This window comes from Rhea pennata, unplaced genomic scaffold, assembly GCF_028389875.1.
Source record: "Rhea pennata isolate bPtePen1 unplaced genomic scaffold, bPtePen1.pri scaffold_32, whole genome shotgun sequence".
NCBI classification, from domain to species: domain Eukaryota; kingdom Metazoa; phylum Chordata; class Aves; order Rheiformes; family Rheidae; genus Rhea; species Rhea pennata.
In genome coordinates, this window is record NW_026907679.1 from 3630531 (window position 1) to 3654799 (window position 24269).

Below are 24269 nucleotides of genomic sequence, written 5' to 3' on the forward strand. Positions count from 1 at the left end.
TCTGCCTATCACCATGTCAGAGCTGGCCTCCCAGGTAGCGTCTCTGTAATAAAAGGGGATCTCCTTACTACTGTGCCTGAAGGCTGGGCTCTTCTTCCCAACTGGAGCCAAGAATGTGCTCAGGGAATTTCACATGAAAAGGTCCTGTTGCCATACCTGGGATTCCAACGAACTAAGGGGCATCAGCTTGTCAAGTGATGTGTGTGGGAAGAGGGCTGGAAGCAGAAGCCCTGTTGTCCCAAAATCTGGGTTCTGGTACCCGGTGTGCAAGCAACCAATAGACACACAGGGTTGAGATATTTGTTTATTTCATTTCTGCACAGAGATGGGGGCTAGGTGGTAAATCCACAAAGCTAGCACACCTTCTCCCCCTCTCATTCTTCATTTATACACACTTTTCAGGGAGTGAAAAAAGATTTTTATACAAATCTTTCTATTGGTTACAGTTTCATTACCTCAGGTTATCGCTCTGCGCTTGCGCTTTCACAATCTTGTTAATTAGCATAGGAAGCGAAGAAGAGGCAGTAACATCATTCTCATGTCATTTCCATCTCATTCTTTATTTAGTGATGTGAAATTTAATAGGTTAATAAGCCTTAATGAACCTACGGTCACTTCTGGGGTATTCTGCTGTTTTTGTCTTACCTACCCTTAAGTTTATTTACAAAAGAGAAACCAGGAAAAACAGAGCAGAAAACAAGCAAGTCGGAGCCGCCAGCTGTAATTTGCCTGGCTAGAGGCCAGCACCCAGCTGTGCATGCCGTGTTCAGCCTCTGCGGGACTGTGCCCTGTGGGCAAGGGCACCGCCTGCGAGGGTGTCAGCCTCAGCCCCGGCTCACCTTCCCGTAGGGAGCAGTGAGCCTTGGGCTGCCTGTGAGCTGGGGTGCCCAGCGTGAGGGGGTGTCCCTGCGCCGTGGAAGCTTTACACAGCTCTCTCCCGCAGAGCAGGGGGCTGGAGCTGCCTCCTGCCGCGTCCTTCAGCTTTTTCTCCCCCTCTCTGATGTGCCCGTCCACTGTGCTGCTGGTGCAGCCCTGTCCATCTCCTCCTGGCCTCCGCCAGGAGCCCTGTGCCTGGAGGTTTGCTCTGTCCCCCACCCCCTGGAAAAGACCCACTTGCTCTTTACAACAGAACAACCTAGGACGTGCCCCGCTGCGTGCTGCAGTTGCTAGGGCAGCGATGACGTGCAGAAGCTGTCCCTGTTAGCTGGCTCACTTGTCTGATGACAGCACAGAGGCAATCGGTGACGTGTGGCCGATGTCACTGCCGGCTGATTGTGACCTGCCCCTTGGTGGCAGGGGGCCAGCAGCCCCTCCCAAGGCCCCGGGTTATTGCGCAACCCTGCATGGTGCTGTGCTAGCCTGCTCCCTGTTGGGCACGGTCGTCTTCTCCTGAGGTACCCTGTGTACCCCAAGGGCGCTGACGATGTCTTGTGCCTGGGACAGAAGGTCCAAGCACTGCTCAGAACTCGGGGAAGTAGCTGCTTACGTCCCCGACCTCATTTTATCTGAGGACTTGAGGCACGAAGCCCGTTGCGTTCAGAATTTTCATGGAGTACTGCTCTTTGCGGACGTCTCAGGTGGGTCCAAGGCTTGTGAAGGGTGGGGGTTGAGAAGAAGTCAGAGACACGAGGCATTGGGGCTTTCTGGGCCTTTGGGAGCCCCGGTGCCACCTCTGGTGTAGAATGCATCAGAGGAGGCCTCTTTGCTGCTGCCATCTTCCACTTTGGGGGAAGTAGAGCTCAGAGGTGGCTGACGTCAGGAGGAACAAGGGGCTCCAAAAGAGGGGAGGCCTGGAAGAGGCCGGGATTTGGCTAGTTGGGCTCAGCAGAGGTACCCAGTGCTAGGCACTCCTCCACGGGCTGCAAGAGCGCGTGGGCCAGGGGCCCCTGCTCCAGGCTGTGTGGTGTGGGAGAAGGCACGCTGCCGGGAGCAGTGGCCAATGCGAGAGTGGTGGTTTCTCTTGGGTGGTGCAGGCTTGTTGTCACAAGCCAGGTCAGGGCACGATGTAATGCGCACGCTCTCTGAGGTGGGAGCGTGAAGCTGGCGGCCAGGTAGGCACCTGCTGATTCCTCTGTGCCTGTTTGTGCCTCTTTGAGGTTTCACTGCTCTGACAGAGAAGTTTAGCCAGAGCGTCAGCCTCGAGCGGGGTGCGGACGAGCTAACGCAAACGCTCAATGACTACATGGGCGACATTGTGGAGGGTAAGTGCCGTTCTGCAGGACTGTCTGGGACGGTGCCATGAGGCTGCTCTTTGGGAGAGCAGAGAGGTGCGCTAGGCAGCCTCCTTGCGCGTGCTGGGGGTTTCTGTGGGCGCCGAGGGCCACCGAGAGCAGGTGGGCTCTTGTGATGGGGGACACTGGTGCTGAGAAATGGGTGTGTTATCTTCACTAGCTCCTTTGGGCAGTGCCCAGTACCGTAGGCACCAGTGCTGTGGTGCCTGTGAGCAGTGTAGAGGCGGGGCTGGAGCTGTGCTTTCCTGAATGGTACCCCACCAGGCACCACTGCCCTTGTGCTGCTCGGGCAGCAGAGTGGCTGCTTCCGTGGCTTGCTTGAAGAAGGTGCAGAGGCAACTCTTCTCTTGCTTTCTTTCGCCTGCAGAGCTGCTGGGCTTTGGAGGAGACATCTTGAAGTTTGCAGGTATGTCTTTCTAAATGAAACTTCTCTCTGTCTGCTGCCACTGCAGAGGCGTGCTAGGGGAGAGGACAGAGTGAGCTGTGAGCTGGCAAAGCCCAGAGGGGAGGCTCTGTTGGCACGCAGGTGCTCCTGGGGAGCTGCCATCGCAGGCCCCAAGCGGGAAGCTGCAGTGGGACAGGGCTGGTGTGGAGGTGTTGGGGAGGCAGCCTGGGAGCTTGGGGGTTGAGGCAGCATGGTAGGAAGGAGGGGATGAGAGAGGCCTCTCACCTCTGCCCTGAGTGGGACCGGCTGCGGGGTGCCAGAGTTCCTGTAGCCACACTGTGCACCTTCATCCTCTGTGGCTGCTGTTGTAGCTGGCCTGGGGGAGGGGAAGGCATCCCTGTGCCAGAGAGCTGTAGTTGAGGAGGAGGCCTTCCGACGAGTGCCTCTTCCTCAGCACGCCTGCCGGTTCCTGCTGTCCGTGCAGGGGGTGCAGCTCAGGGAGCGTCAGGTCTCACGAGAGCCTTCCCCCGTTCCCCTGCTTTCTGCAGGGGATGCTGTACTGGTGCTGTGGAGAGTGAGGGAAACACAGCTGAGAGACACCATCAGCCTGGTGCTGCAGTGCTGCCGGCAAATCCAGGAGAAGTACAGCGTCCGTGACACAGACGTGGGTCTGAAGCTCCGACTGAAGATAGGTACGGGGTGTGCTGGATTAGCTCTGCCGTGTGTGGCTCCATGGCCCTGTGCAGCGCCACAGGGTGCTTTTCCGCCTGGGGGAGAGGTGGTGATCCCTCGTGGGGCCAGTGGAAACCTTCTGCCTGGAAGGCTGTTGTGTGCTCTCAGGCAGCCGCTTATAAGCTGCCTGCACGCACCCTGAGCAGACGGCCAGCAAAGGTGCTGGTGTGCTGGGCCTCTGGGGTGCTGTGGCTGTGAAGACTTTGTCAGTGTCAGCTTCACGTGCCTCTTTCTAGGCACCCGTTTCAGGCCCCTCTGTTGGCAGGCCCCGCTTTGTACCCCCTCCCCCATCGACACTCCAGCTGGACTCCGTAATGAAGGATGGGTGCCTCCAGCTGAAGCAGCTGAGAAGAGGAGCCTGTCTCCAGGGTTGAGCTTGAAACGGAGCCTGTGGAGAGTTGCCGCTGCGGGCGGCTGCGGAGGTGCAAGTGCTCTGCGCCTCAGTCGTGCTTGTCTCTCCCCAGGGATCTCTGCAGGGCACATGTCGCTGCTGACTGTGGGAGACCGCAAGGAGCAGCACTTCCTGATCCTTGGCAAGGCCGTGGGTGAAGTCTGGCAGGCGCAAAACCTTGCAAGTGCAAGTGATATTATCCTGTCAGCCAGCTGCTGGGAGCTCTGTAACCAGAGCCAGGTGAAGAGCAAGAGAGTGAAAGGCAAAGGAGCTGTGAAGGTGGGTGAGATGGCCTCTAGAGCTGTTTGGAGCACCTGGAGCTGGGGGTGAGGGAGGAAGGTGTGCGAAGGCTGAGGAGATGGGCGTTGTGGGGGTTGTAGCTGTAAAGCGGAGGTGGAGAGCTGTAGCTGTTGCCCTTCCAGCAGAGGGTTAGCTGTGGATTGTGCTTGCTGGGTTTGCGGTGGGGTCAGGAGGGAGTGTCAGGGTTTGGCCCTGCTGGGGTTGTGGCGGTGTTCTGCAGACGTCGGGGGTGCGTGGCTGATGGCTGCGCGGCTTGTGTGCTGCTGATGCCAGCGTTTGTCCCAGTGCAAATCCAGCAAGGTGGCTTTGCTACACGGGGATCTCCTCCTCTTCTCTGGGAAGCGAGGGCGGGATGGAGGGAGGATAGGACGCGTGCCCTGGGACTCCTGGGGAGGCCGATGGCAGTGCTTCTGCTGCGTGTGCCTCCAGGTTACAGGCATGCAGCGGATGTCTGTGTCGGAGCGCGAAGACCTTTTCTCCAAGTTCACACGAGCCCAGCTGAACTGCCGTTCTCCGGAAATGCCAGGTGAGTGCCCTGGCTTTGCCTTGTTCTGTGCCTGCCCAGAAAGATGGGGACTGGCTTGCGGAGGGGCTGCTGGGGCCTGGCCTCTGCCCTCTCCCCCTTGCAGTTAGTTAGTGGTTGTGCTTGGGGCGCAGCTGCGCTGCAGCAGAGGCACTGGCTGCTTCCTGCTGCTTCCAGGGGACTGCTGTGGCTGAGCACCTGCAAGAGGAACACACGGGCAAAGGGCGGAGGATCTTGCTCCCCGAGTTGCAGTGCCAGCCCCTGCTTTGTGAGGCCCCCGTAGCCAGGCTCGTAGCGCCCTGCTGCCAGTGACCGCGTGTGTTTTCCTTGCGTAGGCGTCCTGAGGCCTGCTGTTACCTTGGCCCCTCATCGTGCTCAGGGGAAGGTGCTGAGGAAGTACATCCCAGCCAGTGTCCTGCGCAAGGTATGGCCACGAGTGCTGGGAGGTGCCTTTTGGGGGAGAGGGAGGGGAGAAGGAGATGTGTGTTGCAGAGCGGCAGTTCTCCAGACAGCAGGTAAGGCAAAGAAAATGCCCCCGTATGCAAAAACCGGGGAAGGGAGTGCTGCAGGGGCCAGAAACCTGCCGACTGTGTGCTCCTGCAGAGAGCGCCGAGGGTGAGGGCGGGGTGGATTGCCCTCTGCATTTTCCACTGGTGTTGTTCTGGCCATGGCCCTGGGGTAAGAGAGGGATGCCTCCAGAGCGGTGACAGCATTGCTGAGGGTGGCCCCTTGTGTCCATCCATGCCCAGTGCCACATTGCACCGTTGCGTATCTGCCTCGCGCAGGCTGACGCCTGCTTTGCGCTGCGAGGAGGCTTTCTGCATTCCTCTGAGAGCGCCCGCTGCTGCCGCTCTGTGCGCTCTGCCTTGGTATCTGCTGCAGGCAGGAAGCGCCCAGGGCGAGCTGGCTGGTGGAGGTGGCCCGCTGCTGTCTTCCAGATTGACGACAGACAGCCCCTGGCGTGCCTATCCGAGCTGCGGCCGGTCACCTGCCTCTTTGTGAAGCTGCAGTTTGCTGCCAAGGTCAACCTAACGCAAATCTGCAAGGCTATCCAGGACAGCAGCGTGCTGATTTCGGAGATCCTCCGTCCTCACAAGGGCGAAATCAACAAAATCTCCATGTTTGATAAGGTGAGTGTGGAGGAGCAGTGCCCCCGCGCACGAGGGCGAGGGTGGTGGTGGAGAGGAGGGAAGCGGCTCTGTCTCTCGCTCGGTGGGGAGAGGAGAAGCAGCTCTGCCTCGGCATTGGGAGCGGTACCCTGTGTCCTGGGGCTGCCCTGAAGCTCTGCTGCGGTCGGCGGAGGCTGGAGTCTCAGGGCGGGAAGGGTTTGGTGCAGGCGTTGCGGCAAGGTGTGCTGTCTCTGTCCTCGGCAGGGCTGCACGCTGCTGTGTGTGTTTGGCCTCCCTGGAGGAAAGCTGCCCTGCGAGAGCGTTTGCGCCTTGGAAAGCGCGATTAAAATCTCCACCGCCTGCTCCGGGAGGCTGGGGAAAATCGAGTGAGTGGGGAGGCATGCTGCCTGGGACGGCCTGGGGCGGGGGGTGCGGAGGGGTGCCAGAGCGCCTGGCTGCTCTGCACACGCAGCCCGCTCAAGCTGGCGTGTCCGCTGCCGGGCTCTGCCAGTCCCCGAGGCCTGTGCTGCCGGGGCAGACGGCAGAGCGCGGGGACGTGGGGAAGGGGCGGCGGTGGGCAGGCAGGACTGCGCACGGGCGCTGCTGATCCCTGCTGCTCTGCCTGCGCCTCAGGGCAGTGTCCATGGGGGTCACCAGCGGGACGGCGTTCTGCGGAGTCGTCGGCCACCGCGTCAGGCACGAGTACACAGGTACGAGGTGTCCGTCTGCGGAGCGGGTGCCCGGGCCGCGTCTCTGACGGGAAGAGGCAGAGTGTCAGGGAAGAAGCTGTGGGCCCTGGGCGCCGGGCCAGGACGAGGGCTTGGCCTGCGGTGGCGCGTCGGGACCGGCGGAGGCGGAGCGGGTCCCGCCGTACGACGGGGGACGGGCTGTGAGCCTCCTTGTTGCTCTCGCTCGTGCTCAGCAGGGTTTTGTGCTGGCCTGTGCTGCGGGGGATGCAGCCGGCAGCCTGGAAGGGTGGTGCGGGTTGCTCTCCTGAGGACGTCAACGCGTGCTCTCTCTCTGTGGCAGTCATGGGCCAGAAGGTGAACCTGGCTGCCCGGCTGATGGAGCACTACCCGGGGCTGGTGTCCTGCGATGCGGCGACCTACGCAGCATCCCGGCTGCCCCGGTCTTACTTCAAGGAGCTGCCGAAGGCCCAGATGAAGGGGGTTGGCGATCCTGGCACTGTCTATCAGTACCTGGGGATGTCGCAGAAGCTGTGAGTGTGCTCTTTGAGCAGGCTGCCTGGGGGCGTGGAGGCACCCAGGGTGCAGCTTTGGGCAAAAAGAGGAGCTGTGCAGAAAGAGGCCAAGCTGCTGCCCTCCCCAGGCCTCCCACCACTGTGGCTGGGCAGCGGGAAAGCCATAGCACGGCCATGCTTTTTGCCTGTTCACCTTGGTGCCTGTTGCTGTTGGGAAAGTAGGAGTGATGGCGTAGGGGTGGAGAGGGCTCTCGGGAGTCCGTAGGCCCAGAGGGGCCTGTCAGCCCCTGCCCAGAGGGCCTGCAACTCTGCTTTCTGCCCTGTGCTTGCTTGCTGGCACACAAGTGGCAATGCAGTGGCACTTGTGACCCACCCAGGGGGTATTATCTTGGCAGCTTCTGAGCAGGAAGCTCTTGGAAAGCACTTTGCTCCATGCTGGTCCCCTGGGAAAGTGTGGGTGGCCGGGCCTGTCTTCCTGCTTGCTTGCTGGTGAAACTGGAGCTGTTCCTCTGGGCCAGGCTTGTAGGTTCTCTTTGGATGATGTTTTGGCCTCTGTTGCTTGCACGTTGATAGCGTGTGCTGTGCCAGTGTGGTCAGAAGCCCTTGGGCTTCCATGTGCTGGCAGTTTTTGCTGTGCTTTTTTGGTGTTTGCACTCTCTGCTGAATGAGCGTGAACTTTGGTGGTGGGAGCGTGGGCAGGCTGCCATTATGCTCAAAAGAAGAGCGGGTAGGCAAGAGTGTGTCCTCAGCTGCACGCATGACTCTCTGTCCTCCAGCTTCTGCCTCCTTCACTGACTTTTGTTTTTCTCTCCCCCTGCTAGCGTATTTGGCCTGGATCTTATGGAGGAGAGGTCAGAGTACGGCCCCTTGCTCGGTAGGTGAATGCCTTGCTCTTGTGTATACCCATTTCTTGCCCTTGGGAGCTGCTAGTACCAGCCTGGGAATGGAGATGCTTTTGCAAGGGATGGTGTGGCCTGCAGTGGCTATCAGGTTTGGGCTCATAGCTCGTTCGTAAGGTTGGAGTTGGGCCAGAAGTGGAGGTGGGAATCAGAGTGAGACGCCTAGTGCTTCCTGCCTTCCTGCACCGTTAGCGTGTCAGGAGCTTTCAGGAATGCAGTTGCTCCCAGGCTCCAGCAGGAAGATGGGACTGTGAGTGCCCTATGGCAGGCCTAGCTGCAGAATTGTAGCTGTTGGGGTGGGAAGGAGCCCTGGGTGCGGGCAGGCTCGCAGGTGCGGTGGAGGGAAGGTGCAGTGGCAGCAAGAGGGAAGGCTGCCCAAGGTTGTTGGCTTTTGAGCTCGCTACAGCAGCTTGCTTTTTGTCTGCCTTCACAGGTCGCAAGGAGGAGATTGCCCTCTTTGAAAGTGCCTTGAAAGCCTACAGGACTTGTCACGAAAGCAGCATCCTAGCGTTTGAGGGTGTGCTTGGCTCTGGAAAGAGCCATTTACTCACTGAGCTCGCATCTTTGGGCCAGGCTGCTGGCCACAGGTGAGTGTTTTGGAGCGCTACCCGTGGGACACTTCCCTTGCCCATCCACTGATGTTCGTGGCATCCTCGAGCCCCTCTGCTAGTGCTGCTGGCCGTTGGCCTGCAGCATCCCTGAAAAGCCTCCTGGAGCCGCTGGTATGGAGCAGCTGCACGCTCTCCTACTATGTCTCACGGGAGCTGGAAGTGGCTTGTGGAGCCAGGGCTGTTGCTCTTGCAAACTTAGGCCAGGCTACAAGGGCTAGCAAGAGCCCAAGCTGCGTGCTTTTCATGCAGCTGGAGAGTAAAGAGAAGAAAGATGCTGGGGGAGGCGGGAGTGGTGTGGTGGAGCTGCCAGAGAAAGGCTGCTTGCCCTTGGGCTTCTATCCGCAAAGGCCACTGGGGCGGCCAAGCCTTCCCGTAGTATAGGAGGCAGATGGCAAAGCTGTGGCATTCAAACACAAAGGCCCAACTTGCTCAGCCCTTGCTTCTTCAGCTGGCAAGTTGCTGTGCAGGGGGAGGTGCTGAGAGCTGTGGAGACACAGGGTGTGGTGGTGGCTCTGCCAGGGGCTTGGCAGCCATTGCCCCTCTGTGGCTTTTCCTTGTAAGACGCGGGAAAAGCTTGGCCCTCTGTGAAGCACTTGGAGGTGTGCGGAAGAAGAGTCCGTCTGGGGCTGTGTGTCCAGAGCTCCCTTGCAGACAGCCCTGGATGACGTGCCTCTTCTCTGACAGTTTTGCCTTGGAAGTCTGCAGCTCTTTGCGTTGCTCTCTGAATCTCGGTCCCTTTTGCTTTTGCGTGGCAGGGTAGTGGCCGTGGAACTGACAGAGCTAAACCTGAAGCAGGTCTACTCTGCCCTCCGTATGGTGCTGGCCATGGCCCTGGGCCTGCAGGCATGTCAATCGTGCAGTGCCAGACAGCTTGTGCTGCAGGCAAAGCTCCAAGGGCTGATGGCAGAGAGCAGCTACTGCCTCCTCAACGACGTCTTCCTCGTTAAGGTGAGAGCGAGGCCCTCTCTGGCCCTGGCAAAGGGCTGCTTGTGAGCTTTTGTAGTTTGGAGGCTCTGGTGGGGAGTCGCTTGGCTGCCTGGAGGGAAGAGCAGGGTCATATAGCGCAGGCTTCTGTTCCTGAGCGCGGTGGGCAAAAGGCACTGAAGAGCAGCTTGGAGATGGGGCTGATGACCTTGTGTTGAGCTGAGTGCTGTGTGAGTGGTGCACTGCCTCCCGGGGCTGCCATCACAAGCGAACAAGCAGAGGGCTTCTGTTCTCAGCTCCCGGGGGTATCTGCACTGCGTTGTCTCCTTGCAGCTGTGTTGGGGAGAGGGCTGATGGTGAGGCCAGGAGAGGCATTTTGCTGGGTTGGTGTTGTGTGGTGGGTAGGTGTGCTGCGAGCCCTGGAAGGCTGTTTCTCTATGACTGTGCTTTTCTGGGCAGTTTCCCCTCTCAACGGCAGTTTCCCAGATGAGTGGCACTCAAAGGCAAATGGAGCTGGAGTTGGTTTTGAAGAAAGTGCTCCAGAAGGTGAGCTCTCCTCTCCCTCGTGGGTCAGAGGAAGACACCAATGCCACAGGCGGAGGCTTCAGGAGGAGAGTGGTGGGAGCTGGCGGGAGGACGATGTACCTGAGTCCTTACCCTTCAGAGCCCAAGCACCCCTGCCCATACCCCCGATACCTTTCCTCCCATAAAGTTGGTGGGCACGTGCTCGGGAGGAGCAACAAGGTTCTTCTGTCCTACTTTGCACAAGAGGCCTTAAAGTCTCAGAGAAAGTGCAAGTCAGTAAGATTCTGCATGCCTAAGTAGCTGGGGAGAGGAAAGAGGCTTCAGAGCGTTCTCTCCGTCTCTCTCTCTCCCTCTCTGTCTGGAGAGGGAGAGAAAGAGGCCAAAGTTGATGCTATGGAAGCTACTTGAGAACCCATCAGAATCCCCGCAGAGCAAGCTGTTTGTTTCAGACTGTTGAAGAAGATGGTGTTGTATTTGTCATCGACAACGCCCACTGCATCGACTCTCCCTCCTGGAGTCTGATGTGGAGCGTGCTCAGGGATGTCTTGATCTTCATGGTGATGAGCTTCACTGCCAGTCACTGAAGAAGACAGAGGCTTTGCCAAGCTGCCGTAGACATCCTGAAGTTGCAGAAAACCAGTTGTGTTCGTCTGGGAGAGCTGAAGCCTTCCGCTGTAGTGCAGAAAGCCTGCCAGGCGCTTGGAGTTGTCAGCCTGCCCCAGGATCTAGAGACGTAAGTCACAGGCAGGGCCTGTGAGCTCTTGCTGAGGGCTTGAAGCTGTGCAGAGAGCCAAAGGGAATGAAGCCCTAGAAAAGGCAGTGCAGAGCTTCTAGGAGGGCCAGTGCCTCTAGCCAGTGGGACATACTGGCAGTCGTGAGCTGCGAGTGGGCAGCTGCCTTGGCACAGAGCACAGGAGGTGTCCAGCCTTCTGTGTTGCACTGGAAGGCAGGAAGGAAGTGGTCCTGCATGCTGGCATGGCTCAGGGGAGGCAAAGGCATTAGTCTGCGTGGTGAGGCTTTGCGGGGTGATTCACCGGGGCAAAGGTTCTCACTGGTGCCGTAGAGCATCGAGGCTGTTGGGGACACGAAGGACAAGGCTTGCTTGGGGCTCTATCTGCACTGCTTTTCCCGAGGATTCCAGCAAAGGCTGTATCTTCCGGGTGACTCAGGCGCCAAAGCCCGTGGGAGTCGTGGCCCTTTCAGAAGTGAGGTGGAGCTGTGGTGAAGACGTTGGTTTCTGTGCTCTGCCCAAGTGGCTCAGCACCCACCTGACCTGCCTTTGCCTGTGTCAGTGAGTGCTGGATGTGCTCCTTTGCAGGTTGCTGACAAAAAGAAGCTACGGCATCCCCTATTACTGTGAGGAACTGTTGCGCTACCTTCTTGGCCATGACATGCTCTTGTTCCACCCACTGGGGAAGGATGAGAAACGAGAGGACAAGTGGGAGAGCCTCTTCAGTAAGCACCTTTGTGGCTGACTGCCTAGTTGCTGTGGTGCATTTTCCCCAGCGCATTCTTGCCCGAGGCTTCCTCTGTGAACTTGGCACTGTCAGCTCTTGCAGCCATAGAGATCGTGGTATGGATCAGGTGTGGGTTTGTACAGGCCTTGCTGCTGGGACAGCCAAAGCCGAGGCCGGGGAGTTCTGGTGTCTTTGAGAGGACAAGTAAGGGTGCTGTGGCAGCCAATTTCAAAGGAGGAGCAGAGCTGCTGCCTGCACTCAAATGAGTGCTGGTCTTGTCGTGAACTCATAGGAACACAGGTGCTTCTTCTGGGCCAGTGTGCTGAGTCCTGTGGCTGGAATGTTCCTTGTGCACAGCCACAGGGCTGGATTGAGTCCGTCAGTGACACATGGTGCCAGGTGCTGTAAGGCCTGCTAGGGGTGAATGCTGAAGGGTTGAGGTTGGAGGGAGCTGAGGGATGTGTGGTGGGAGGCATTTAGAGGACCAGACAGAGGGCCTGAAGAGTTGAGTGTGTTAGCGAAAACACTTGAGGGCAAGGGAAGGCAAATGGATGCCTGGAGTCCACAATGCCTGGTCTGCTGCTTCAAGGAGAGCTCCTGCTGGGGTCAGGCTCTTCTCTATATGGGTATACGGCATTGGTGCACTTTATGTTCCTGCCGCACACCGTGTTTGTTGGTTAGAAGAAACTTCTTCATCAGCAGGTGGTCTGAGAACTCTGGCTTTTGTGAGCCCCTGCTGTCCTTCTCCTCTGCCTGATAGGCCAAAGCGTAGTTTGAAGCCTGCCTGAAGGGGTGGGAAAGAGCAATTTCTGTCCCTGAGCACAGCTGCTTACGAAGCTCCGTGTGCGGGGCGAGGGCAGGCAGGTGCAGAGCAGCATGACCGCAGGCTGGCTTTGGGCATGCTCTGGCTAAAGAGAGCGAGAGATTAAACACAAGACCCCGGCTAGGCACAAAGCGGGGCATGCTGCTTCTGCCTGTAGCATGCCCCACGCGGGTGGATTTTCATGGGGACGTCGGAGGTGCTGCTGTCTGACCTGTGGAAAATCCCTTCTTTGGCCCTTTGAGTCACCGCCCAAATTCTTGGGATGCCCTGGAGAACTCTGCTCTCTGGCCGATGTAGGCGTGTTATTTAAGAGGCATTGGAATGTGCGAGTATTTCCCTGGGCAGAAGGCAAAGAAGGTCACTTGCCAAGAAGTCTGACATCAAACCCAGCAGAGGTGAGGCACAGGCCTTGGGAACTTGAATGCCAAAGTGTGAAGGCCCCCAAAGGTGCTACTAAGTGAAGGCGGCAGTGGTAACACGACCTAGGGATGAATGCCGACCAGCTTGCCACGGCTCTGGCAGCATCCCTGAGTGACCCCCGATTTTGCATTTGCACTGGCAAGGTGCCTGCCTCTGGGATGACAGCAACACTGCTGCCTTCTGCCTTGAGGCGTTGCCTCCCCAGTCAGGAGGTCTGGAGCCTTTGACTTGGGAGTGTTTGGGGAAACTGCCTGGCAATAGCTAATGTTAGGGAAAGGCTATGAAACAAAGGTATGCAAGGGAAGTGCTTTGCTCGTCTTAGCGAGCATGTTTGGTGCAGGCCAAGTGCATCAGCCCACCTGAGGCAGGCCTTGTTCCCGCTGAGGTGGATTTTGGAGTGTTTGCAAGCAGGAAGTCATGACATGAATTGTCTCCCTTTGCTAATCGCTTTCTCCTGCTCCCTTGTGCCGCTCAGCTTCTGTAACGGAGGCTTCAACCATCGCAGCAGCACGGAGCTCCAGCGCGGGGAAGGACCGCAGGGTGTGCACCATGAGACCGGCTGTGACCCTGCAGAACACTGTACTTCCCCCTACATTGAAAGGTGAGGGGCTGAGCCGCGCTGTGGCAGCTGGCAGCAGTGCTGGGTGCCTTTGCCAGGGCATGAGCTGGAGAGTGTGGGCCTCGGTGTGCTGCAGAGTTGAGCCTCTCCCCTCTGGGACTCTGCTGGGCAGGTTGCTTTGGTGCCGTGGGATTGTCCACAGAGAAACCTGCACGTTGTCTGCTCTGAGAGGGGGGGGTGGGCAGGGAGCGGAGAAGGGAAGGTATTGGGAGCAGACTGTTCTCAGCAAGAGAAAATGCATTGCCAGGGGATATTTGTCATGGCTCCGATTGAGCTTTGAGCTAGGCTTCGCACCTCATTGTTCTGTTTGTAATTTCTCCTGCTCATGCAGGCCTCAAGGCACTGAAGCCCAAGCAAAGCCTCTTGCGAATCTCTCTTTGGCTGTTGTTTTCTGGGCTGGCCCAGAAATCGCCCCATTTCTAGGGGGTGCTGATGGGAAGCTGTGAATGAGCATGGCTGCCCTCGAGCCAAGCCCTGTCCGAATGCGGGTGGCAGAAATGTCCCCCATGCCCAAGTGTTCTTTTTGAAGCAGCTGCTTTGTCCAAGAAGGGGAAAGTCTTGTGTGACCAAGGGAAGTGTGGGGTTGTGGGGAGCTCTGAGCTGGCCTCAGCGGTGCAGGAAAAGCTCTCTGTCTGTGTGCCCTGTGGACATAAATAGAGCGCAGAGCTGGCAAGCTGCATGCCCGGACATATGCATGTGCTGGATGCTGCCCTGCTCATCCGTGGTGGGGGAGCGTTCGTCTGAGCATCTCTGCTTTCCCGCGTCCTTGCTTCCTGTGAGTCAAGCAGGAGCAGAGGCATCTTGAAGACACGTGCCCTGGGTTGCAGTTGTCCAAGGGGCTGGGTCCCTAGGGAAGAATCTACCCTCTCGAGTGTTGCAGCTAATGCAGGCTGTGATGGTGGGGAGTGGGCAAGGGAGAGACGTGTGGCTTGCTTTTGGCAGGGATTGCGCTGGCTGAGCTGGACAGCATGAAGCCCTCGGAGCAGATGGTTCTGAAGTGTGCAGCCATCCTAGGGCCGCTGTTTAGCACGGAGCTGCTGTTCCACATCCTTCCCGGGTGGAGCAGGGCCAAGCTGAACAAGGCGCTGAATGCCCTGGTGAGATGCAACATCCTCAAGTGGCTGAATGCTGCCAAGGGGGCAGAAGAGAGCAGTGTTCCCACCGAGGGGTCAGGCACCTCTCTGGAGGAAGAGAGCGGTAAGAGGTGGTAAGGGGAGCCTGGGAGCACTGCAGGCTGCTGCTGCCGCTGTCTGTGTCCCTGGTGGGGCTCCCCAGAGAATGCTCCCTGCCCGGAGGAGGTGTGTAATGCTCATGGCACCCCGGGGAGTTAGGGATGGGTTGTTAAAAGCTCTGACAAGTCCATTTCCGAGGAGCCTGTGCTTTGTGCTTTGTGCTGGAGGGCAATATTGTAGTGAGGTGCTGCGAGTCCCTCTGCTGCCCTGCCTGCAAGCGCAGCTCATAGCCCATGTAGGAGAGGGAGTATGAAAGCCCTGACCTGCTGACCCCGCCTCCCGCTGTGTGCAGATGAGGGATTTTGTGTGCGTTGATCTTTATTGTCCCCTAGTGCCGGGGGAGTGTAGGAGGCTGGGAGTGTCTTGCAGAGTGGGCAGAAAGAGCTGGCTGTGTCTTGCTTCTGCTGCTGGCAGCATTCCCAGCTGCTGCCTGGGGCGCAGCTGCACAGCCTGTTGGCAGGGAGAGCAGGCCAGCAGCCTGTTGCGCTGGCCGTGCTAGTGTGAGGAAGGCAAGGTGGGCCCTTTTGCTGTCTGGCCCGGAGGCTCTGAGTGCAGGAGCGCTGGTTTCCTGCCAAGGGCCCACGCCAAGGCCTGTCTTTCATGGTGCAGCTATGGCATGCGTGAGCTCTGGCCCCAGCTCTGGCCCCAGCTCTGGCTGATGGGAAGCCCCATTGCCTTTCAGATGCGCAGAAGTCATCCATGGAGGAGAGCAAGAAGAGGGCGAGGCTGGAGTCTGGCGTGCTGGCCTTTTGCGCCCCGCTGCTGCAGGAGGCTGCGTACGAGCTGTGGCCGAAGGGACAGAGGGTGGCCCTGCACCACAAGTGTGCGGCCTTCCTGGAGAGGCACGCGCACAAGTGCCAGTGCTGCAGGGGAGGCGACTTTGTTGCCTTCCACCGCTTGGCCCTCGGCAGCACGCAGGAGGCCGAGAGCGGTGAAGAGCACGGCAGCGACTGCTCCTGGCGCAACTGGGAGGCCTCTTTGGCGACCAGCAAGGAGATGAAGTCGGACGAGCTCCCCGCCTCTACGGGTATGCCGTGTGCCCTGCTCTGGAGCCTGGGTCCTGCCCACTCCTACTGCACACTTGTTTCACGCAAGCGTGGGGATGCTTCCAGTGCAAGGCGGATACTGTTGTAGGACTAGTTCATTTCTCCACTGAGCACAGCTCCACAATGACAGCGATGATGTGTCCACAGCGCAGCGCCTTTCTCCCCTTGCGTGTCCACCTGCATTTTCCCAGAATTACGGGAGGGCAGCCCATGGCTCAGCCGGCTGAGGTGTATTAGCTAGTGTGTCTAGTACACTTGGTGAAGCTGGGTTAAGTCTGGAGTCGAGCCCCACAGTGGAGGCAGATGTCAGGGAAGGAGCTGGAGAGGGAGCTGCCGCCAGTGCCTTTGGCTCTGCTCTTCCTCCCTCGGTGCTACAGAATGGCAAGAAGCAGCTCTACGGCATGTGCAGTGAGGAGGTGTTTAATGCCATGCTTTCTTTGCAGATGCTTCAAGTGGTGTACCAAAAGAGAAGAGCTGCTTGGAGGAGATTTTTCGGTGAGGAGCCAAGGTTTTGAAGATGATTTTTGGGGGCAGTGGGGTGAGGGTGTGCAGAGGAGATAAGCGGAGTTGCCAGCTTGGGCTGCCCGTTGTGAGTCTAGCATTGGCAAGAGCAGGCCTGTGAGAGGCAGCTGGGTTGAGATGGCCATGGGGATGCGTATCTTTGGGGAAGCCATTGGGATCCCAGTGCTGATGGTGGTTTGGAGTGGAGCAGCCCCGGCTTTCTAGCTGTTAGAGAGCAGTGTTGCAAGCTGTGCAGGGGCAAAGCAGCCCCTGGAGGCAGGGTGGCTTGTGGAAGGGGACAGAAAGGCCAGCTGGTCTCTCTGCCTGCCTAAAAGAGCAGTGCTCCTCCAGAGCAGGGGCAGCAAAGGCGCCAACAGGACCGGTGCTCCTGCCGCTTTGTTACAGCTATGGCCAATGGAATGGCTTGCCATTGCTGAAAAGGGGAGCTGTTGCTTCTCATGCCGGTTCTGCCCTGCCTGAGTCCACTGTGCCTGTGCTCTGGGGCCCCAGGGCTCCTCAGAGTGCCCAGCATATACTGGTCAATGGGCCCGCAATGTCAGGGAACAAATCTTGCCAAAGTATGCTGTGTGAGTGAGTTGTCCTGGCTTTGCTTGCCATGCGGGGAGAGCCAAAGGTCTTGAGGGAGGAGAGAAGGTGAGAGCAGAAGGGAGGAAGGAGCACAGGGGGAATTCATAGCAATGATGGGGGGCTGCAGCCTGCTCCGGAGTCAGTGGTGTCGGTTGTAAGCTGGGAGGGCCTAGGGAACTCTGGGTGCAGGTCACTGTTGTGTGGGGTAGAAAGAAGGACTGAGCGAGCTCCCTCGGCACGCCTGGGAAGGCTGTGCAACCCACGGCTCCCGTGCGGTGCCTTCATGCATGTGGTATCGTGCTGTGCTTGAACGTGTCTTTCACGTAGGCTGAAGGAGCAGTGTTGGTGATGCTGGTGTGTGCTTTGGTGTCTTCTTTCTCCGTGATCTTGTCTCCAGAGCGGCAAAGCGGTTTCGGGCTAAGACCGAATGGATGCCCAAGGTGCCCAGCAAGACCCACTGGACGCAGGGTGTGGAGTGTTCCTGCAGCTGCAAGGCTATTGTGGACTTGGTGCTTGTGCCCTTGGCTCAGCACTACATGGCAGTGGGCAATGACGCCAGAGCCTTTTATTATCTGCTGGAGGGTGCGGCTGCCTACTTGCACGTCTCCGACAACTACCTGGTGAGTTGCCGTGCTTGCCAGAGCCCACTGCCCGTGGAGTCCTCTCAAGTGCCTTGCCCTGGGCAAGCCCATTTCCCCACTGCAACAGGGCCTGCCTGGGGGCCTGCCTTTGTGGGGACTCGGGGATGAATTGGTGGGAGGGAGACCCAGCGTTTGCCTCCTGTTTGCCTCTCCTGTGGCAAGAGAGACAGGGCTGTGAAGCAGCCCCTTGGTGCAAGGTGCACCTCCCAGGAGGTGGTGCAAAGGAGTGCTTGTGCACGTGGTGTGAGAGGCAGCGTGACTGTGCTTGGGTGGGCATCACCAGGGGCAGATGCAGGCCTCCTCAGCAAGATGCTGGAGGCACCTGGGAGTGCTGGGGCTGGGGACAGGCTTGGCAGCGATGCTCAGCTGCTCTCTGTGTGCTTGTTCAAAGGCCTTCCGGAACCTGAAGAAAGCAGAAGTGCTGAGGACCTTGGTGGCTAAGAAGGGAAACGCGCTTGCTTGCTTTGAAGAAGCCACTTTGCTGAGCCTCAAAGGAGAGGTAAGGTGACAGGGTGGTTTTGGTGGGCTCCCCCGGTGGGTGGAGTTGAATGCTTTCCTGTGGGGTAGGGTGGGGTGGGGCAGGCTCTCCCTGGCCCACCTCACTGCAGCTTCTCTCAGCCTGCTTTCCTGGGGCCCCTTTGCCCCCTGGCCCAAACCAGCTGAGGTCCTGGCCTTGATTCCGCCAGACACATGCAATTGGTTATGTGCTGAATCAGAGCCCTTTGGGAGCCTTCCCAGTATCCTTGTTCTTAGCGTTCCCAGTAGCTGGGAGGCTCGGGATTCCCAGCTGTGCCTGGGGCTGCTTGATGCACTGGGGATGAGCTTTGTGCCGAACGGGACTGCCTTCAAAGTCCTTCTGCTGTGCAGGTCTGCTACCATATGGGACAAACGGAGCTGGCGAAGACAATGATCAGGAAGGCATTGAGCCTGCTGAAGAGGAAATTCCCCACGACCTCCACTGGCGCCGCCTTGCAGCTTGTGCTGGAGAAGTCAGAGCATGCCTCTCGCAAGAAGAACAGAGACTGCTCCGTTCCTCAGGAGGCAGGGTAAGACGCAGAAGGGAAAGCAAAGGCTCTTCTAGGCAGAGGGAAAGCTGCTGAGGGAGCTGGAGGCTAATGGGTGGAGCAGCTGTGGGTTGTATTGGGCAGCTACTGGGGTGCTGGCATGGGAGATGGTGTTGGTGAGAGCAGGGAGGTGTTAGTGGGGAGCAGAGTGTGGGGAGGGGAAGGGAGTGTGCTGGCAGGAGCAGGAGGTGGGCCTGTCGGCGTAAGCGCAGGTAAGCTGTGAGAGGGAGGAAGCTCAGAGGCTGTAGCCAGGCACAGGCCTCCCGTGCAAGGCCACTTTTCCTCCCAGTGGCCAGCTTTGCTTGGCCTGCCTAGGCTGTAGTGCCAAGACACCATCTTTAGCAGTCACGTTTCCTGGGTGGTACTCCTTGGTTCTGCCGCTTGTATCGCTGCGGCCGTGCCTGCGTCAGCTGCCCCTCTGCAAGGAGGTGCAGCCGTCTCCTCAATCCCCCTGCTTCCCCTGCCCCGTGGGACTTGGCACAGTGCGCCTCGTGGCTGTGGCCCAGCAGTTTCCCTTGTGTGGCAGGAGGCAGAGGCTCCCCTGGCTGTTCCGGCAAAGCCACTGCCTGTCCTTACTGCGGCAGCTCTTCAGCCTGGAGAGCGCCTCTGGCAGTCGGAGGCTCTCCCGCCTGGCAGCACTCATGAAGGTGAACACGGCCGAGGAGTCCGAGGATGTGAGTCATGTGAGTGCTTTCTCTCTGCAGCAGCAGACCCGTCCCTGACACGGCTCCTTTTCCCTGGCCTGGCAAGAGTACCAGCAGGGCCTGCCCCCGGCAAGAAGAGCCCAAAGATGTGCGTGTGCCTGCCCTTTTCTGGATGAACTTCCAGAGGGTGTGGGTTGCTGCTGCTTTGGGTAGTCCCTCGCATTGGATTTGTTTCCTAATTGCGAGCATGGAGGTGGTTCTGGCTTTAAGGCAGCACCACTGTGTGTATTCTGTAGTTTCCTCGTGGCTCTTGATAATGCTGGTGTGCAAGGCCGGGGGCCCCTGTCTTGGCACGGCTGCAGTTAGCAGTGGCAGTAGGAAGAAGAGTTGGTCGTATGGGTGCGCGCTGTGAGAGTGGAAGAGAAGAGAGAAGCTGGCAGCTGGGTTGTGGCCTGTCCCCTCCAGGCCAGGGAATTGCCCTGGAGAGACAGAGTCGTGTGCATTGTCATGTTTGGACCCTTCTAGGTCCTCTTGTCCTACCTGGAATATGCGCTGTGCTGCCAGAACCTGGGCTGCCGGGAAGAGTGGCTGCAATACGGGCGGGCGGCCGTGCAGCTTAGTGCTGAGGTGCAGCTCTTTGGAGGAGGGGTATTAAACACAGCCAGCTTTGCCCAGGCCCTGTCCCATCTGACCCTCAGCCTGGGAAATCTGCCTCTGTCCGTCGACGTAGGTAGGTACTGCCCCCACTGCCTGCAAGAAGGCATCTCTGCCGAGAGAGCCGGTGCAAGTCTGCTTGTCCTCTTCCCAGGCTATCGTGCTGAGAGGCTCTGCATGGAGCTGCAGAAGCCTGACCTGGGCTACGTGGTTCTCAGGACCCTCTTCACGGCACTGTTTCTCCAGATGAGGTAATCCCGGTGCTGGAGAGAGTGGGGGTTGCGCAGTGTCAGGGGTCAGGGACCTTTAGGTGAGAACAGGCCTGCTGGAGAAAGTGGGACGGAGTTGGGAGGAAGAGCAAAGAAGGGAAAACGAGGGAGAGAGAGGTGCTGGGAAGGGGAGTGGGAAGTGTCTGGAGGTGCTGCCTGGGCTCCCAGCCCATGGAGAGGCTCCCTGGAGGCTCGTTGTGTTCCTCCCCAGGTACCCAGAATGTGAGGCAGTGCTGCGCAGGCTAGAGGAGCAGGTGTCTGGAGCAGATGAGATCATTGGGCAGGCATGCTTCTTCTGCTGCTGCTTAGACCTCTTGCTTGATGCTGGTAAGTGCTCAGTGAGGAGGGCCCCCGAGAGCCTGTTTGCTGGGCAGGCAAGGCTGCCCCCCTGGAGCTGGGGGCCAGAGCTGGGGGCTTTGTGCAAGGTATAAACAGGCAGAGCCCTCCCAGCACAAGCAGAAGTGCACCGTCAGTACAAGACTTCTAGAGACTGGAGTAGACAATACAAGAGTTCTGCCAGGTTTCCCTGTCCTCTGGAAACATGGAAACAGTTCCGTTGGCCAAAGCAGTTTTTCTCCTGGTAGAACAATGACCCCAGAGCCTCCAGCAATCCTTATATTTCCTCCACAGAGCTTTCCGCTGTGCGCATTTCTCTCTTCGCTTGCATCCTCGTTATTTTTTTTCCCTTTTGCGTTTCTAACATGGGAGCCAAGAGTAATTTGACAGTGCTTTTAGTTATGCTCTTTCCTAGCTGTCTTTTGAGATTGCCCCTTCTGAAAGCTCTTCTCTGCCTTGCTCTGCTCTGGCTCCTCAGGAAGCAGGGCTAGCAGTGCTGGCATGTGCCTGAGCAGGAGGCACCTAAGAGCCTGTGCTCTGGGGTCGCTGTCCTTGCTGCTCAGTGGCAGCGTGCCTTTGTGCAGTGCTAGAAAGCTGCAGATTTCTCAAGGGCAAGACGTGGTGTCAGGGGAGCTGGGAGTTCTCTTGTTTCCTTCCTGATGTTCTCTGCCCTTGCGTTCAAGGGCAGTTCTGTGCACTTGAACAGCCCTGAGGAGCTAGGGTAGAAGTGCAGCCCTTGCCTGCTTCCTGTGAGGTTTGTTGCTCTGTGTGTGCTTTGCCCGCCAAGAACTTTGCCAGCTGCGCTGGAGCTTTCTGCTGCTCTGAATGCCTGAGGCACGGTGAGGCCAGGGAGGGAGGTGCTGCTTCGCTGCTTCTCTGAGAGACATTTGTATTGCAGGGTGGCAGTATAAGTCATTTGAAGAGTGCAGGAGGTTCGTGGAGCAGAACGAAGCCAACTGCCTTCTCCAGGCGCAGAGCAGCATCCTGCTTGGACTGTATTCGTCCCTGGCTCTTTGGTAAGTTGGAGACTTGCTTTGAGCGGGGAGAGGCCCAGGCAGTGGTTGTGGCCGGGAAAGGGGGAGCTCTGCATTCATCACATGCCCCCATCCCGTGTCCACCAAGGCGGCTGCTTCTGGAGCACGGTGGTGAAAGGGGCCAGGGGGCCATGCAGGATGAGCAAGGTGGCAAGGAGCCCCAGGTTGTGCTGCTGTGGAGCCCTGCCAGGGAAGGATGCCTTGGTGGCATTCAGCCACAGACTTCCTTTTCCCCTTGAATGTTGGGGGGGGACTGGTGTGACTGTCTCTCAGCGCAGGAAAGCGATGCAGGCTGAATGCTTTCTAAGTGCAAGAGCTTGGCTCGGGGAGGGCATGAGGGCCTGGAGCAATGCTGTGTTTGTGGGAGAAGGCAGCCATTGTCCCAGTCTCCTGCCTAGCATGGCTTGTGTCTCCTGGGTGCCTGCAAGGGACTGGGTTCCAGTCCTTGCAGTTTCCCTGTGGTCTCGCTCATCACTGTGGGGGAGTGCTGAGTGCCGCTGGCTCACAAACAGACCCGCATGCGCACACGTTTATAAACAGGTCAAGCAAACTGGAGGGAAGGGGAGCGGAGAGGACCCTGTCGGGAGGGACAGCAGTAGATTCCTGCTCAGCTGTGATGTAGCAGGGAGACGAGAACACCAAGTTCACGCGGGAGAGAAGGAATTGAGCTACTGCTGCCTGATTACAATACAGTGCTCTCAGTGATGCTTATCAGGAGCAGCTACAACACGCTGCGGTTCAGCTCCCCAACCCCCCAGTACACCCCCAGTAGATTCCTTGTCCTAGAGGATGCATTGCCTCTGGAAGCCAGGTTGGGGCTGGAGCCTATAGCCTAGGAGACCTCTTGGTTACTTGCTCATCTCTACAAAATGTGCCTGAGTGTTTGTTCGTATGTGTTTCCTTTTTTCCTCTGGACAATGTAGGTTTGCAAGGCTTGGGCAGTGGGACAACTTCCAGAAGCCCTTTGAAAAGGCCAAGAGGCTGCTGAAGAGCACTGGCGCCTGCCTTGTGGCCAGCCAAGCGTGCAGCCGGCTCCTGGAGTGCCATAGCCTGGTGCTGAAAAAGGACATGGAGCAGGGCTCGTGGAGGGCCCGTGAGAGCTGCCGCAGGGCTCTAAGGGTAAGGGATGCGGAGGAAGGGGAGGGGCATGCTGCAAGGGCCCTCTGGGGAAAGCTGTGTTGCTAGCAGCAGTGGGTTGACCTGTGCAGGTAGAAGCAGCCATGACAGGATGGAGTAAGGGTAGTGCCAGAGGGTAGCGGCTTAGGGAGCAACGTGGCTAAAGACTCCTGTAACAGAGGTGTCAGCAAGAGGGGGACAAGAAGGCAGTCAGGTGAAGGCAGTCTTCCTGGGCGCATGAGAATTCCCTTGTGGGACTGCTTGGCCCAAACAGGAGAGGAGAAGAGCCTTGCTCAGCCATGAGCTAGTGAGCCCTGCTGAAATGCCTGCTCCATAGGAGGTGTCAGGGCTCAGGAGAGATTTGTGTGGTACCTCAGCCTTGCTAGCTGTGCACTCCTCCTTTCTTTGTGGCTGGTTTTTCTCTTTGGGGATTTGACGCCCTTCTCTGTGCCAAGCCATCGCTGGGCTCTCTGACTTGTCCTGATGTACCTCTCTGTTGTTTTCTCGGCAGGTTTTCTCTCGGTGCGCCACAAGCCCCGTCTTCTACCCCAGAGTCTACCACCTGAAAGCCTACATTTTCCTGATGCTGGGGAATGAAGAGCAGAGCCTGCTGTGCCTCAACCAGGGCCTCCAAGCCTGTGAAGACTATGGCAACCTGCTGGAAAATACTTGGCTGGAGATGAGCACTGTAAGTTACTCACCTGTGCCTTTGAGTTGCCTCCCAGGCAGAAGTTGAGCCTGCTGTAGCAGAAGGTGGGCTGCACTGTACTGTGGCAGGTACCCCCAGAGAGAGCCCCCCGAGAGCTTCAGGGGCATGTGCTCAAAGTCCTGTGTGAGCTGGTAGGTGCTCCTAGCCCTGCTCAAGAGGAAGGTAGAGACAGCTGTGATCTCTCTCTGCCAAGTGGGGCTGGACTGGTACGTGAGGAAGCAGTATGCCCTGCAGCTGCTCCTTTGCAGCATCTCTGCTTGGCAGAGTGGTGGTGAAGTGGAATCTTTCCCTGCTCCTTAAGGCAGCTCTGGGAGGCCAGGGTCAACGTGTGCTGAGTCTGAATTGGCCTTGCCTCTCCTTCTGCTCGCTGAGGGGTTTTGGCAGCATGGCTCATTGGCTGATGGATGGAACAAGCTGCTGAGAGAGGCCTTAGTTGCCTTCCCAGGCAGAAGTCATGGCTCTGGAGGTCACATGCTCTTCTCAGCTCTCACTGTGCCTTTTTTCCCCCCCCTTCCTTTAGGAGTGCTGGTTCACTGGAAAAGGCCGCCTGGGAGATTTGTGGCTGAAGACAGCCCCACATTTTCCACACCTGAACCAAACAAAGCCAGAGGTCTGTAGCTCCAGGTACCTGCTGAAGCGGCCAGCACTGCAAAGGGAGGATTCTTCTCCAGGAATTAAATTCTGACACTGCTAGTCCAAGCACTTCTTCCTTTCCTTCTTCCTTTAATATGCTCAGCATCATTCTTCGGCCCCCTGCTTGTATTCTGCCTCGTTCTCTCCTTTCCCACAACAATGTTTGCACAACCTGAGTCAAACTGAACCAACACCTACACAATTACTAAGGTCAATACTCAAAACAAAAACCAAAAAACAAAACAGTCTGAGCATTCTGAAGAGCTTAGCATTTAGGCTTCCATCAAGTGAGGAATATGATAAATAAGGCACAAAGCGCTCCAGAGAAGGTAAAGCTCTGGGAGGTTGGTTAATTCCTATAGATCTATAGTAGTTCCCAAGTAGTATTCATTCTTCTGGGTTCAGGTAATGCATCAGGCCATTTCAGGCCCGTCTCTGCCCAGCTCTTTGCCAGTTTGGTTCTCCTGTTGGAGTTTCTCCTTGCTGCAGCCCCACAGGATTGGGGGTGGTAGGCACAATGCAACTTCTGTTCTCTCTGCAGCCTTTATGCACAAGGGGATGTCTAGGGTTGTACCTTTGTGATGAGTTAGTAGAGCAAAATGCATGTCCTTGGTGGAACTCATGTCCTGCGGCAGTTGTATCTTAAGACGAC

General features: G+C 57.9%; 1 protein-coding gene across 1 annotated transcript; it reads left to right on the top strand.

Annotated features, from left to right (window-relative positions):
• Nucleotides 1-1423: 1423 nt before the first annotated feature.
• Nucleotides 1424-23669, top strand: LOC134154585 (adenylate cyclase type 10-like). The gene is made up of 32 exons (XM_062601259.1): nucleotides 1424-1577; nucleotides 2097-2201; nucleotides 2599-2637; nucleotides 3165-3308; nucleotides 3813-4018; nucleotides 4469-4565; nucleotides 4898-4986; nucleotides 5501-5692; nucleotides 5936-6057; nucleotides 6305-6381; nucleotides 6701-6890; nucleotides 7694-7746; nucleotides 8205-8358; nucleotides 9138-9330; nucleotides 9766-9852; nucleotides 10281-10354; nucleotides 11150-11286; nucleotides 13007-13132; nucleotides 14093-14347; nucleotides 15065-15409; nucleotides 15872-15923; nucleotides 16915-17137; nucleotides 17550-17657; nucleotides 18026-18204; nucleotides 18749-18896; nucleotides 19392-19596; nucleotides 19675-19771; nucleotides 20001-20116; nucleotides 21024-21141; nucleotides 22083-22278; nucleotides 22787-22963; nucleotides 23505-23669. Exons 1-32 carry the CDS (start codon nucleotides 1424-1426, stop codon nucleotides 23667-23669), a joined length of 4623 nt encoding a protein of 1540 aa, XP_062457243.1.
• Nucleotides 23670-24269: the final 600 nt, after the last annotated feature.